The sequence below is a fragment of the Hypanus sabinus genome, chromosome 31, assembly GCF_030144855.1.
Source record: "Hypanus sabinus isolate sHypSab1 chromosome 31, sHypSab1.hap1, whole genome shotgun sequence".
NCBI lineage: Eukaryota > Metazoa > Chordata > Chondrichthyes > Myliobatiformes > Dasyatidae > Hypanus > Hypanus sabinus.
In genome coordinates, this window is record NC_082736.1 from 21,756,508 (window position 1) to 21,771,338 (window position 14,831).

Here is a 14,831-nt window from a genome sequence, read left to right on the forward strand (position 1 = left end):
TGAAAAATAAGGCTTGAGAACCCCCTGCTCTAAACCGTTCCTATCCGAGTGTCTATTCAACTGTCGTTTTACAGTTGTTAATGCTCCGCGCCTGCCTCTAGCGCTTCTCTGGCAGTTCGTTCACCGTGCATTGCCACCCTCTGGGGAAAAATAAAGCGGTCCCTCAAGTTCCGAAAAGAATCTCTCCCCAGGAACCAGAAGTAACCTGTGAGTCTTCAGTGAGTAGGCTGGGATATAGAGCTGACAGTTAAATCCTTGTATTTAACACGTAATACCCTGTCACACTTGCAGTGGAGCTTTCTGTAACTTCACTTGCACGACACTCTCTGGTGCCCGCTAGTTTTTAATACCCCTACCCTGGGGAAGAGACGAACTGCATTCAGCCCATCTGTCTCTTTCACTCGCCCGGTTTAATGGGGCTTTCGGCCGACGGAATCCTTGCCAACCATCAGCCATCTTTACTCCTTCATTATCCCTCCTCCTCCCTGCTCCCCGTGCCCTTTTCCCCTCCCCCTGCACCAGCACACCCCTCTCGCCCCCACACAGATGTAGACGGGGTGGGGATTGAACCCGGGTTTCTGGAGCTGTCCCGCTCACCGACCCGCACGGTAAACTGAACGGCAGGCTGGGAGAGCCCGAGTGGCATAGGGCGGGGTCCCCGGAGCAGAAAGGGGCAAATCTGAGTGGCGCGAGGTCAGGGAGATCTTGAGCGGAGGTGCCCACTCCCCAGCGCGGAGCCGCCGGTTCACTGCTGAGACGTGCCTTGCCTTGGAAAACCGCTTCCGAGCGGCAGTACCTGTGATGTCCAATATTCCTTCCGCCTCCACGGGATATTCCCAGCTTAGACGTATGGAATGTCCGCTAAAACTCCACCCCCGAGTGGTTTGCTGCTTGCGTGCTGGCTGGGCAGTGGCTGCCCCCACTCAGTGGCCTGCCGTGTTCTCCCCCGTAGGTGAGTTCAAGGAGGCGCAGCGGATCCTGCGGTCCTTCCAGGCGGTGATGCCGGGCCTGGCCATGGTCCTGCTCCGGCGGGTGAGCCTGGAGCGGCGCTGCGGCAACACGGACGAGGCGGAGGCCCTGCTGCGCGAGGCCATCGAGCAGCACCAGGACACGCCGCTGGCCTCCTTCTTCGCCATCAAGCTCTCGCGGCAGCTGCTGAAGGTGCAGCGGAACCTGGCCAAGGCGAGGAAGGTGCTCCTGGAGGCCATTGACAGGGACAAGGTGAGGGGCAGAGGTCCGTCTCAGCCAGCTCCCAGCTCTCATTGATTCTGTTCTATTTCTTTCTTCGACTCTGAATGCCTCATTTGTCGGGTAAGTTGCTATGGTAGAACCACAGAACATCACAGCACAGAAACAGGCCTTTCAGCCCTTCTTGGCTGTGCCGAACCATTTTCCTGCCTAGTCCCACTGACCCACACCTGGCCCATATCCCTCCAAACCCCTCTCATCCATGTACCCGTCCAAGTTTTTCTTAAATGTTAAAAGTGAGCCCGCATTTACCAGTTCATCTGGCAGCTCCTTCCACACTCCCACCACTCTCTGTGTGAAGAAGCCCCCCCCCAAATTTCCCTTTAAACTTTTCCCCCTTCACCCTTAACCCATGACCTTTCTTTTTCTCCCCTAGCCTCAGTGGAAAAAGTCTGCTTGCATTCACTCTATCTATAGACATCATAATTCCATACACCTCTATCAAATCACCCATCATTCTCCTATGCTCCAGGGAATAAAGTCCTAACCTATTCAACCTTTCTCCGTAACTCAGTTTCTCAAGTCCCGGCAACATCCTTGTAAACCTTCTCTGCACTCTTTCAACCTTATTTATATCCTTCCTGCAATTCGGTGGCCAAAACTGCACACAATACTCCAAATTCGGCCTCACCAATGTCTTATACAACCTCACCATTACATCCCAACTCTTATACTCAATACTTTGATTTATAAAGGCCAATGTACCAAAAGCTCTCTTTACTACCCTGTCTACCTATAATGCTACTTTTAGGGAATTATGTATCTGTATTCCCAGCTCTCTCTGTTCTACTGCAATCCTCAGTGTCCTACCATTTACCTTGTATGTTCTACCTTGGTTTGACCTTCCGAAGTGCAATACCTCACACTTGTTCGCATTAAACTCCATCTTCCATTTTTCAGCCCATTTTTCCAGCCGGTCCAGATCCCTCTGCAATCTTTGAAAACCTTCCTCACTGTCCACCACACCTCCAGTCTTTGTATCATCAGCAAATTTGCTGATCCAATTTGCCACATTATAGGGCAGTGGTTTGATGACAAGTTTACTTTCAGCGTCATTCAAATTCGCTTGCCCAGCAGACAGCGGGCCCCAAAAACTCCCCCCTGAGAGCATCGCAAAGCTTTTCAAAGAAACGCTTCACACCACCTTTCGAAGTTTCTTCCTCCCAGATCAACCGTTCGAGTTGTAAACAGGGGAAAGCCTGCGGATGCTGGAAATCCAGAGCAACACTCAGAGAGAGAGAGAGACACACTCACAGACGTGACATGTGCAAGCGTGCACACACACCCACCCCCCCAATCAGCTGTGCAGTTCTTGAACTGACCGGCACGACCCCAGTCACCACCTCACCGTAGCGATCAGACGTAACTTGAACCGACCGGCACGACCCCAGTCACCACCTCACCGTAGCGATCAGACGTAACTTGAACCGACCGGCACGACCCCAGTCACCACCTCACCGTAGCGATCAGACGTAACTTGAACCGACCGGCACGACCCCAGTCACCACCTCACCGTAGCGATCAGACGTAACTTGCCAGACAGATTAAAGAAAAATAAGAAAGGAATGACAAACTGAGGTAGTGTTGGGGATTCTCAGGTCAGTTTGAGAATCAGAATCAGGTTTATTATCACCGGCTTGTGGCATGAAATTTGTTAACTTAGCAGCAGCAGTTCAATGCAATATATAATATAGAAAAAAATATATAATAATGTATACATAAGTTACAGTAAATATATATTGAATAGATTAATTGTGCAAAAAACAGACACTATCTCACTTTTTTTATATTGTTTAAGGGTTCAATGTCCATTCAGGAATCGGATCGCAAAGGGGAGGAAGCTGTTCCTGAATCGCTGAGTGTGTGTCTTCAGGCTCCTGTACCTCCTCCCTGATGGCAGAAGGGAAGAAGCTGTTCCTGAATCGCTGAGTGTGTGCCTTCAGGCTCCTGTACCTCCTCCCTGATGGCAGAAGGGAAGAAGCTGTTCCTGAATCGCTGAGTGTGTGCCTTCAGGCTCCTGTACCTCCTCCCTGATGGCAGAAGGGAAGAAGCTGTTCCTGAATCGCTGAGTGTCTGTCTTCAGGCTCCTGTACCTCCTCCCTGACGGCAGAGGGGAAGAAGCTGTTCCTGAATCGCTGAGTGTGTGCCTTCAGGCTTCTGTACCTCCCCACTGATGGTAACAGTGAGAAAAGGGCATGTCCTGGGTGCTGGGGGTCCTTAATGATGGATGCTGCCTCTGTGTGGCACCACTCCCTAAAGATGTCCTGAGTACGTTGTAGGCTGGTACCCAAGATGGAGCTGACTAGATTTACAACGTTCTATATAAGTTTTTGAGTGTATTTGTTGACATTCCAAATCTCTTCAAGCTCCTAATGAAGTATAGTCGCTGTCTTGCCTTCTTTATAACTGCATCGATGTGTTGGGACCAGGTTAGGTCCTCGGGGATCTTGACACTTGACGGCAGTGGGGAAGAAGCCCTTGTTGAACCTCGACCTGTGGATCTTCAAGCTCCTGTACCTCCTGGCTGACGGTAGCATTGATAAAAGGTGGGGGTCCTTGAGGCGTCACCTCTGTGATGGTAGGAAGAGCTGAGTCCTCCGCTCCTCGTGGCCTTTTGCTTTCAGGTCCATTGGAGTTCCCACATCAGACCGAGGTACAACCAGTCAGAAATTCCTCCTGGTCTCCGTCCTCTCGGACACCCCTCGGTGGGAATGAGGTTTCGGGCCGAGACCCTTCTTCAGACCGAGGTACAGACTGCTGTCCACCACACATCTCGTCGCAGCCACCAAGATGGCAAGACGGTGATGGTATTTCACGAGGAGTTTGAGGAGATTTGGTTTGCTAAAACACTCAGACTTCTACAGATGTACCGTGGAGAGCATTCTGACCGGCTGCATCACCGTCTGGTATGGGGGGGGGGGCTACTGCACAGCACCGAAAGAAGCTGCAGAGAGTTGTAAACTCAGCCAGCTCCACCTTGGGCACCGGCCTCAGTCGTATCCAGGACATCTGCAAGGAGCGGTGTTCATCGTTAAAGTCCTTCAGCACCCAGGAGATGCCCTCTTCTCATTGCTGCCATCAGGGAGGAGGTACAGAAGCCTGAAGACACACACTCAACGATTCAGGAACAGCTTCTTCCCCTCTGCCATCAGGGAGGAGGTACAGGAGCCTGAAGACACACACTCAGCGATTCAGGAACAGCTTCTTCCCCTCTGCCATCAGGGAGGGGGTACAGGAGCCTGAAGACACACACTCAACGATTCAGGAACAGCTTCTTCCCCTCTGCCATCAGGGAGGAGGTACAGGAGCCTGAAGACACACACTCAACGATTCAGGAACAGCTTCTTCCCCTCTGCCATCAGGGAGGAGGTACAGGAGCCTGAAGACACACACTCAGCGATTCAGGAGCCTGAAGAGACACACTTAGCGATTCAGGAACAGCTTCTTCCCCTCTGCCATCAGGGAGGAGGTACAGGAGCCTGAAGAGACACACTCAGCGATTCAGGAACAGCTTCTTCCCCTCTGCCATCAGGGAGGAGGTACAGGAGCCTGAAGAGACACACTCAGCGATTCAGGAACAGCTTCTTCCCCTCTGCCATCAGGGAGGAGGTACAGGAGCCTGAAGAGACACACTCAGCGATTCAGGAACAGCTTCTTCCCCTCTGCCATCAGGGAGGAGGTACAGGAGCCTGAAGAGACACACTCAGCGATTCAGGAACAGTTTCTTTGCCTCTGCCATCCGATTTCTGAATAGGCGTCTAACCCATGAGCTCTACCTAACTTTTTAAAAATTGTTTCTCTTTATGCACTATTTTTAATTTCTTATATTATGTCTCTGACATGTATTGCATTGTACTGCTGCAGCTAAGTTAATGAATTTCACGACATATGCCAGTGATGCTAAACCCTGATTGTGATCTGGAGAAGTTTCTCAGAATCTTTAAGATTGGTGAAATGCTGGCGTGCTTTCTCCCCGGTCGTGTCCCCGTCGGGCTCGAGACCCCCCCCCCCCCCCCCCCCCGAGATGCTGTTGCACTGCTCCCTCTGACCGCGGCACCCCTGTGCCCTGCAGGACAACGTGAAGCTCTACCTCAACCTACTGGAACTGGAATTCAGCTGTGACGTCCGTGCCAACGAGAGCAACATCCTGGGCTGCTTCGACCAGGTGTTGGCCGGCTCCCTCCCACTGGAAATCAAGATCGTCTTCTCCCAGCGGAGGGTGGAGTTCCTCGAGGACTTTGGCTCCAGCGTGCGCAGGTGAGACTTGCCGTTGGCGCCTCCCTTGCGTGTCCGCGGGGCGTAAGATTCTGGCGTAGCAGGGGAGTTGTGTGTTATGGCGGCGGGGAAAGGTAGGTAGCTGCAGTTGAGAGCTGCAGTTGGAGCAGTCTCGTCACGTCAGAAATCCTAGTTCTTACCACACGCCGGTAAAACAGCATGTTTAGCAGACTCAACGCGTCAGAAATCCTAGTTCTTACCACACGCCGGTAAAACAGCATGTTTAGCAGACTCAACGCGTCAGAAATCCTAGTTCTTACCACACGCCGGTAAAACAGCATGTTTAGCAGACTCAACACGTCAGAAATCCTAGTTCTTACCACACGCCGGTAAAACAGCATGTTTAGCAGATTCCCCAGACTTCTATAAAGACAAAATTCTGCAGATACTGGAAATCTTGAACAATGTGTGTGCACACACACAAACTGCTGGAGGAACTCAGCAGGTCTGGCAGCATCTGTGGAGGAGAATGAGCCGGTAATATTTTGGGCTGAGGCCCTTCATTACTGGTGAAAGATTTCACCCTGAAACTTCAATTGCTCTCTGGAAAATTGCAAATGTTACTCTGCTATTTAAGAAGGGTGGGAGGCAGCAGAAAGGAAACTATAGACCTGTTAGCCTGACCTCAGAGGTCGGGAAGTTGTTGGAATCAGTAGCGATGAGATTACGGAGTACCTACAGGCACATGACAAGAAAGGAAAATCCTGCCTGACAAACCTACTGGGAAGTCCAGAACGAGGGGTCACAGTTTAAGGATAAAAGGGAAGCCTTTTAGGACCGAGATGAGGAGAAACTTCTTCACACAGAGAGTGGTGAATCTGTGGAATTCTCTGCCACAGGAAACAGTTGAGGCCGGTTCACTGGCTATATTTAAGAGGGAGTTAGATATAGCCCTTGTGGCTAAAGGGATCGGGGGTATGGAGAGAAAGCAGGTACAGGGTTCTGAGTTGGATGATCAGCCATGATCATACTGAGTGGCAGTGCAGGCACAAAGGGCCGAATGGCCTAGTCCTGAACCTATTTTCTATGTTTCTAAATTCTTTGAGGAAGTTACAAGCAGGGTAGACAAAGGAGATGCAGTAGACGTGGTGTATTTGGATTTTCAGAAGGCCTTTGACAAGGTGCCGCACATGAGGCTGTTTAGCAAGATAAGAGGCCATGGAATTACAGGGGAGTTACGAGAGTGAGTGGAGCATTGGCTGATCAGCAGGAAACAGAGTGGGAATAAAGGGATCCTATTCTGGTTGGCTGCCGGTTACCAGTGGAGTTCCACAGGGGTCCGTGTTGGTACGGTCACTTTTTACGATGTACATCAATGATCACGGTATTTGTATTTGGATCATGGATTTGTGGCTAAATTTGCTGATGATACAAAGATAGGTGGAGGAGCGGGTAGTGTTGAGGAAACAGAGAGCCCGCAGAGAGACTCAGATAGTTTAGGGGAAAGGGCAAAGAAGTGGCAAATGAAATACAATGTTGGAAAGTTCCACTTTGGTGGAAGAAAAAACGGGCAGACAATTATTTAGATGGGGAGAGAATTCAGAATGCAGAGATGCAAAGGGACATGGGAGTCCTTTTGCAGGATACCCTAAAGGTTAACCTCCAGGTTGAGTCAGTTGTTAAGTAGGCGAATGCAATGTTGGCATTCGTTTCTAGAGGTATAGAATATAAGAGCAGGAATATGATGTTGAGGCTCTGTAACGTTCTCCTTCGCGTGTCACGAACGCCGAATTTAACGTCGAGATAAACCAGTTAATAAGAACCAGATCGCAGTAAGATTAACCATTTACTGTTCACTCTTCACATTAACATATGGTGAAAACTGTTGATAAAACAATACAAGATTGATACAGTATTTGTTCCTTCCTTAATATCACATTTCAAGTGTAAATACTTGCAAAGGTGACTATAACTACATTACACTAAGGTGCAGTATACAGGGAGAGTTTACCTGCTCCATTGACTACTTTAAATACACTTCCATGCAAACTATCCGCGACTCTTTAACTAACGAAAGCATAAACATTATCGACCGTCGTTACTTCTAACAGGATCGGCATTAACATCTTAGTTCAACATATCGATTATCTATTAATTTACAGCGTTGCTCTCACTGTGATTTCTCATGCCTGCAAAACAACTTCTGCTCAGATGTGCCTCGTGGAGAGCCCCTACCCTCGCGCTAATTTCAAACCGGTACTTTCGCACAAGACGCGGCGAAACCGGATGTGACGTCATCGCATGCCGATATATTTTACATGCAATGAATATACTTTAAACACTTCTAATTCTAACTAGAAAATACTATCGAATGAATTACTAAGCGAAAATATTATAAACTAAATAACTGTCGTAAAGACAGCACAGGCTCTATAAGGCACTCGTGAGACCACACTTAAGAGTATTGTATGCAGTTTTGGGCTCCTTATTTTAGAAAGGATATACTGACATTGGAGAGGGTTCAGAGAAGATTCACGAGAATGATTCCAGGAATGAAAGGGTTACCGTATGAGGAACGTCTGGCAGCTCTTGGGCTGTATTCCCTGGAGTTCAGGAGAATGATGGGATCTGACAGAAACATTCCGAATGTTAAAAGGCCTGAACAGATTAGATATAATTAAGTTATTTCCCATGGTAGGGAATCCTAGGACAAGAGGGCACGACTGTCATCCTTTTAGAACTGAGCTGCAGAGAAATTACTTTAGTCAGAGAGTGGTAAATCTGTGGAATTTGTTGCCACGAGCGGCTGTGGAGGCCAAGTCATTGTGTGTATTTAAGGCAGAGATAGATAGGTTCTTGATTAGCCAGGGCATCGAGGGGTTTGGGGAGAAGACAGGGGGGTGGGGATGACTGGAAGAATTGGATCAGCCCATGATCGAATGGCGAAGCAGACTCGGAGGGCCGAATGGCCTACTTCCACTCCTGTATCTTATGGTCTATTCTATAGACGCTGCCTGGCCTGCTGAGTTGCCCCAGCGATTTTGTCTGTGTGCGTCTGTGTCTGTGTGCGTGTGTGTGTGTGTGTGCGCGTGTCTGTGTCTGTGCGTGTGTGTCTGTGTCTGTGTGCGTCTGTGTGTGTGTGTGTTTGTCTGTGTCTGTGTTGCTCTGGGTTTCCAGCATCTATGGAATGGCTCGTGCTTAAGATTGGCATTCTTCTCTCTGAAGGTGGGGGAGGTTTCCGGATGCCATTCCAGCATTCGCTTTTCTTCACCCCTTATTACCCCCCCAAAAAAAACCAATATTGCATGGTATAAAAATGAAACCAATATTGCATGGTATAAAAATGAAATGTTCGGTGGAGTAACACACAAAAAGTGCTGGAGGGGCTTGCATGTCAGGCTCTCTTTTTGACCTTCAGTGTGTGTGTGTGTGTGTATCTTTCTATCTGTATCTGTGTCTCTGTCTCTTACCTCTTTCGAATTATCTCTGCAATGCACACACACACCTTACACATGTATAAACTCCTTACAAACTGTGCCAGAACTGAACTTAAAGCCCCAAGATCGACCGAGCCCTCCTCCCCCATATAGCCCTGCAGTTTCCTTTCATCCCTGTGCCTGCCTCGATATCTCTGCACCCTGGGCACTGGTGTTCCTGTATTCTGGATACTCGGCACCCTGAGTTTGACGGAGTCTGCGCAAACTTCAAAGGTGGTGGGTGGCTGATGGGGCTTCACTGAAGAGCTGGTGCTGGAACAGAGCCTCTGATACGACAACACTGACGAATTTAAAGTTCCTCACCCTCTCCCCCTCTGATCCACTCATGAGAACTGGCTCGTGACCCAGTCAGGCTGCCTGATGCTATCCTGTTTCTTTCTTCCTCATCCCCGCCGTTGCAGCCTGCTCCAAGCCTACGACGAACACCAGAAGCTCCTCAAGCAGAACGCTAGCAAGAAGCGGGCAGCGGAGAACGGGTGAGTACAGGGCTCGGGCGTTCTCCTCCGCGCTGCCCCTCGCTCCGTCCGATTGCCGGCGGGGTGGGAGCTGGGCTGCTTGACCAGGCGGGAGGGAGGGCGGAGGCGAGAGCTCAGCTTCCAGCTAACCCACCCGGGGGACGCCCACTGTCCCGCGGCTAACCGGCCCGGGGAATGCCCGCCGTCCCGCGGCTAACCCACCCGGGGGATGCCCGCTGTCCCGCGGCTAACCCGCCCGGGGACGCCCACCGGCCCGGTGAATGCCCGCCGTCACGTGGCTAACCCGCCCGGGGACACCTGCCGTCCCGTGGCTAACCCGCCTGGGGGACGCCCGCTGTCCCGCGGCTGTCAGTGACCACCCAGGAAACTCTGGGTGAGGGTGGCATGCCTGCCAAGTCGGTCACTGGTTGTCGGGGGAGCCAGGAAAACTTGGGGATCAGCCTGTGTGCTTTATCAGAGGGAGTCCCCACTGCCCTGTGGTTAAACTGTTACAGGAGTCCTCCGCTTTTACAAAAGACCTACATGTCCACAGATCCCTGAAAGTTGCCTCACAGGTAGATAGGGTAGCTAAGAAAGCTTATGGGCTGTTAGCTTTCATAAGTCGAGGGATTTAAGAGACGCGATGTAATGATGCGGCTCTATAAAACTCTAGTTAGGCCACACTTGGAGTACTGTGTCCAGTTCTGGTCGCCTCACTATAGGAAGGATGTGGAAGCATTGGAAAGGGAACAGAGGAGATTTACCAGGATGCTGCCTGGTTTAGAGAGTATGCATTATGATCAGAGATTAAGGGAGCTAGGGCTTTACTCTTTGGAGAGAAGGAGGATGAGAGGAGACATGATAGAGGTGAGCAAGATATTAAGAGGAATAGGTAGAGTGGATAGCCAGCGCCTGTTCCCCAGGACACCACTGCTCAATACAAGAGGACATGGCTTTAAGGTAAGGGGAGGGAAGTTCAAGGGGGATATTAGAGGAAGGTTTTTCACTCAGAGAGTGGTTGGTGCGTGGAATGCACTGCCTGAGTCAGTTGTGGAGGCAGACACACTAGTGAAGTTTAAGAGACTACCAGACAGGTATATGGAGGAATTTAAGGTGGGGGGGGTTATATGGGAGGCAGGGTTTGAGGGTCAGCACAACATTGTGGGCCGAAGGGCCTGTAATGTGCTGTACTATTCTATGTTCTATGTACATTAGTAACCTGTTTTTGCATTGTTACGTACCCCGTAACTGGGTCACTTACCAGCAAGGATAGAGAGGTCCGTTGAAGTCTGATGGTACTATTTTTAACAGTGTTTATTGATAAAAATACACAAAAATAACATCGATGCAAACGTACAGATAATATACGTCGTCAATACTAAATCTAAAAGCGCGGGTATAATATCAATAAGAAATAGCTCTATCATTGTCTAGGGGATAATGTATTGTCCGATGGAAATATAAAAGTCACTCAAGTTCATTCAAGCTGCAGCTTTTGGTTGGAGAGAAAGACGGAGGTTTAACTTGCCCATTCCTTATATGATGTCAATTCTTCGAGAGTCATTGGGGGCTGATTTCCCCTTTGTTGTTGGCTAAAGCCGTGCTTCTGTGGTAAAGGCCCACCAATTCCGAGGCAAATGGAAAAGGACGCACGTGGGCTTTTCCACCGGCTTTCGCTATTACGCTGTTACAGGAGTTCTAGCATTTCTTCTGATGCGTCCTGAGGGGCTGTTCCCCAGACCCTCTTTTATCCTGACTCACAGGGTCTCAGATGTCAGTCAGGTTGGGATGATGCCATCCCCCAACCAACCCCCCTTGGTTCATTGCCTGGGGGCTTCGATGAATCATACAGCACTCAATACACAATTCTGTCTCCAAGAGACAATGGCCGTTATCCGTGGCTTTGTCTCTCGGAGGCCCAGGACACATTCCAAACATTGAGGAATCTGCGTGTCTCTCTCTCATTTCCTGGGTCTCCTGACCCGAATCAATAGCGATCCTGAAAAAGGAGGGGGCCACGGGCGTAACAGCATTACATAGAGGATTTTCGCTTTTAAGATAATTTTTCCCATATAAATTAATGGTTCTTTGCTTTACACCATTTCGGCTTAAGAAAAGTTTCACAGAAACGCTGTACCTTTGTAAGGGGGGGGGGCACCTGTACCAATTAAACCACACCGATAACTTGGCACACTAACTATTCATGAATCGCAGTTAGTTGACGACCTCTTGGTTCACACAACTCTCTCAGCAGATTCATGATCTCCAAAAGACCCGCAAGTCTGTTTGGACGTTACCTTCTCCTGGAACGCCCTGAAATGATGAAAATAGCACAGCACAGGCCCTTTGGCCCGCGATGCTGTACTAGCCCTTTAGCCAACTCCAAGAGCCATCTAACCCTTCTGAGGGGTGAGGCAGAGAGCTAGGGGTTGGGGTCATTCCCTCCCGGGGGAGGCGTCCCGCTCCCCACCGCGTGTTTGTTCTGACCGTCTTGTTGTCGCCCCCGACCTTGCAGCACGGAGGAGCCGGACGAGAAGCGGACACGGGCGGAGGACGGCACGCCCACGGTGGCCGCCACCAGTGCTGCCGCCCTGACCAGCGGAGACGCCGTCGGCAGCCAGGCAGCGTACAGCTACAGCGCGTGGTACCAGGTACGGCGGGGGCTGCATGCTCGCGCGTGTCCTGGGGTCCCTTGTTCCCTCCCAAACCCCAGCGCACGGGTTAGCCAGAGTGCACGCAGGAGCAGCGGACGGAAAGCGCGCGCACTGGCAAGTCTGCGCCCGGGAGAGAGAGCGAGCCCTCCGCACGGTAGATGGGACGCGGGCACACTGGTGAGTCTGCGCCCAGGAGAGAGAGAGAGAGAGAGCGAGCGAGCCCAGTCGATTCGCTGCGCGGTAGATGGGACGCGGGCGCACTGGCGAGTTCGCGCCCGGGAGAGAGAGCGAGCAAGTGAGCCCTCCGCGGGCACACTCGCTGTTTGTCTTGCGGCCGATCTGAAAGGGTGGTGTAGGCAGGGGCAGAGAACCAGCGACACGCTGCCACTCTGACCCTTTGTTTCTCTCCTCCCTTCCAGCCCTACGCATCTTACGGCTACCAGACCCCGTGGAACTACAATCAGTACTACCCACACAGCTGAAGGAATGCAAATTGTACAGACGGAAACCAAGGGGCTCGTTTCCCTCACCCCTCCCCTCCCCTCCCAACCCCTTCACCGTTTCCGAACTCGTCCATCGGAACACCATCGCCCTGCTCCTGACGAGCGCCGAGACGCGGCCAGATCGGACTGCCGCCTGCCGGGTGTTTGGGCTGCCTCCGGTGGAATGAAATCCCGGGGGGGGGGGGTGTGAAGAAATGTGAAATTCTGGAAGAGCCTGGGACCTGTTGCCCTCCCTGTACCTGGAGCGCCTTCTCCCTCCACGTTCTAGCAAATAGAAACACCCCACCCCCTGTGGATTCCCAACATGGCAGTGCTCCGCAGTTTTTTTGGGACCGTTGTGGTTTGAGGGGCTGGCAAGGTTCAGCCTGCGAGAGCTTCAGGGACCCTGGGCCACTGGAACTGAATTTGCCCCCGTCCTCCGCTCAAGCCCGCTCCCGGATCGTTTCCAGCCCTGACCGGGACGGCGCCCGAGACTCCCAGTTACTCTTTGCGTGAGGGGGTTGCATCGGGCCGACGCATCAGCACAGGAATTTCCTACACCGGTGAAGCACAATTTGTCCCTTTTGTCCCTCCCGGGGAAGAGACGTGGTCCCCACCGTCACCAGCACCATAGGCAGACGATGTCTGTGTTCCGCACTGGCCCCTGCCCTCACAGGAGCCTCGGGGTCCTCATCTCGCCTGCACAGGAGCCCGGAACCCCTTTGCCTCGTCACCGTGCACCCAGCACTCATCCCGCTCCAACACAGGGAGACGGCATAGCTCTCAGTCCACGGTTAGCGCACGGGTCTATCGAGGCATCCGTGCCATGCATACTGGCAGCAGATACCAAACTACTCAACTCCACCCTGTTACTTTCTGTACAGACTCTTGCTGGGGAAGAACTGTTTTTCTTTCGCGTTGACGTTTATTTTTTAAACGAATGTAATGTTCCATATTTGGTTTTTGAACAGACTGTAAATAAAAAAAAAATTAGACTATAAATATAGAGAAGCCATTCTCACCACACCCAGGGCCATCCTTAAAGTTGTCCGAGTGTGTTCCTGAAGTGGTGTGATTTCTGTTTGGTGACCGTGGTGTCAGAATCGCTGAAATCTGTCGTTTTAGGTGAAATATACTATAAATTGTAATAATTAGGTAAAAATTTAAATATGTACTGTGAAAAGATTTGAAGAGGTGAGGAACTCAGCAGGTCAGGCAGCGAACGTGGGAAAGCCCTGATGAAGGGTCTCGCCGACCGCTTGTTCCTTTCTGCCTGACCTGCTGAGTTCCTCCAGCATTTTGTGTGCATGGTGTTGAATTTCCAGTGTCTGCAGAATCTCTTGCATTTTAAAACAAAAAGGTAGGTGGTGTTTATGGGTTCAATGTCCATTCAGAGATCAGACGGCAGAGGGGAAGAAGCTGTTCCTGAATCATTGAGTGTGTGTCTTCAGGCTGCTCTACCTCCTCCCCCATGGTGACAGTGAGAAGGGGGCTTGCCCCGGGTGATGGGGGTCCTCGACAATGGATGCCTCTATTGAAGATGTCCGCGATGGTGAGGCGGGCTGGGCCGCGATGGAGCGGCTGAGTTTACAAGCCTCGGCAGCTTTTATTGACTCTGTGCGGTGCCCCTCCGTGCCGGTGAGGAAACCAGTTACAATGCTCTCACCATGTGCCGGAAGGAATCCTGTCACCTTCGGTGACGGGCCGAAGCTCCTCAGACGCGGAGTGGAATACAGCCGCTGATGTGCTGCCTTCGCTCGCTGCCCCACAGGAAACCTTTGACTGGCCCTGTCTGTCGGGCCGTAATGAGAAAAGGTTGAGTGAGCGAGGATTTTTGTCTTTGGACCTACGGAGGGTGAGGAGTGACCTGATAGAGGCATACAAGGTGATAAGATGCACAGATCGAGTGGACAGAGACTGTTCCCCCAGAGCGGAAATGGCTGATACGAGGGGAGTATGTGGGATGCCAGAGGTAAGTTATTTACACAGAGAGTGGAACGTCCTGCTATGGGGTGGTGGCAGAGAACATGTGAGAGACTCTTAGTTCAGCAGAAAAATGGAGGGCTGCGTAGGAGGGGAGGGTTAGATTGAGGGTAGGTTAAAAGGTGAGCACAGCATTGTGGGCCATCACCCTGCACCAGGACCACAGCCCTTCACACCCCTCCCATCCGTGGACCTGGCCAAACTTCTCTTAAACGTTGAAATCATTCACCACTTGAGCTGGCAGCTCGTTCCACACCCTCACCGCCCTCTGAGTGAAGAAGTTTCTCCTCGTGTTCC

General features: G+C 51.2%; 1 protein-coding gene across 2 annotated transcripts in view; it reads left to right on the plus strand.

The window, feature by feature from the left end:
* The window catches only part of LOC132383946 (pre-mRNA-processing factor 39-like), a 50,391-nt gene extending 36,838 nt beyond the window's left edge, over window positions 1-13,553 (plus strand). The window contains exons 10-14 of one of the 2 annotated variants that reach the window (XM_059955139.1): window positions 953-1,221; window positions 5,321-5,505; window positions 9,362-9,436; window positions 11,931-12,066; window positions 12,489-13,553. In XM_059955139.1, coding sequence (XP_059811122.1) covers window positions 953-1,221; window positions 5,321-5,505; window positions 9,362-9,436; window positions 11,931-12,066; window positions 12,489-12,551 — 728 coding nt within the window. In that variant the 3' untranslated portion in view covers window positions 12,552-13,553. Of the gene's footprint in view, window positions 1-952; window positions 1,235-5,320; window positions 5,506-9,361; window positions 9,437-11,930; window positions 12,067-12,488 lie in introns of those variants that run through there. The other variant, XM_059955140.1, reaches the window with a different exon arrangement.
* The last annotated feature ends 1,278 nt before the right edge of the window (window positions 13,554-14,831 follow it).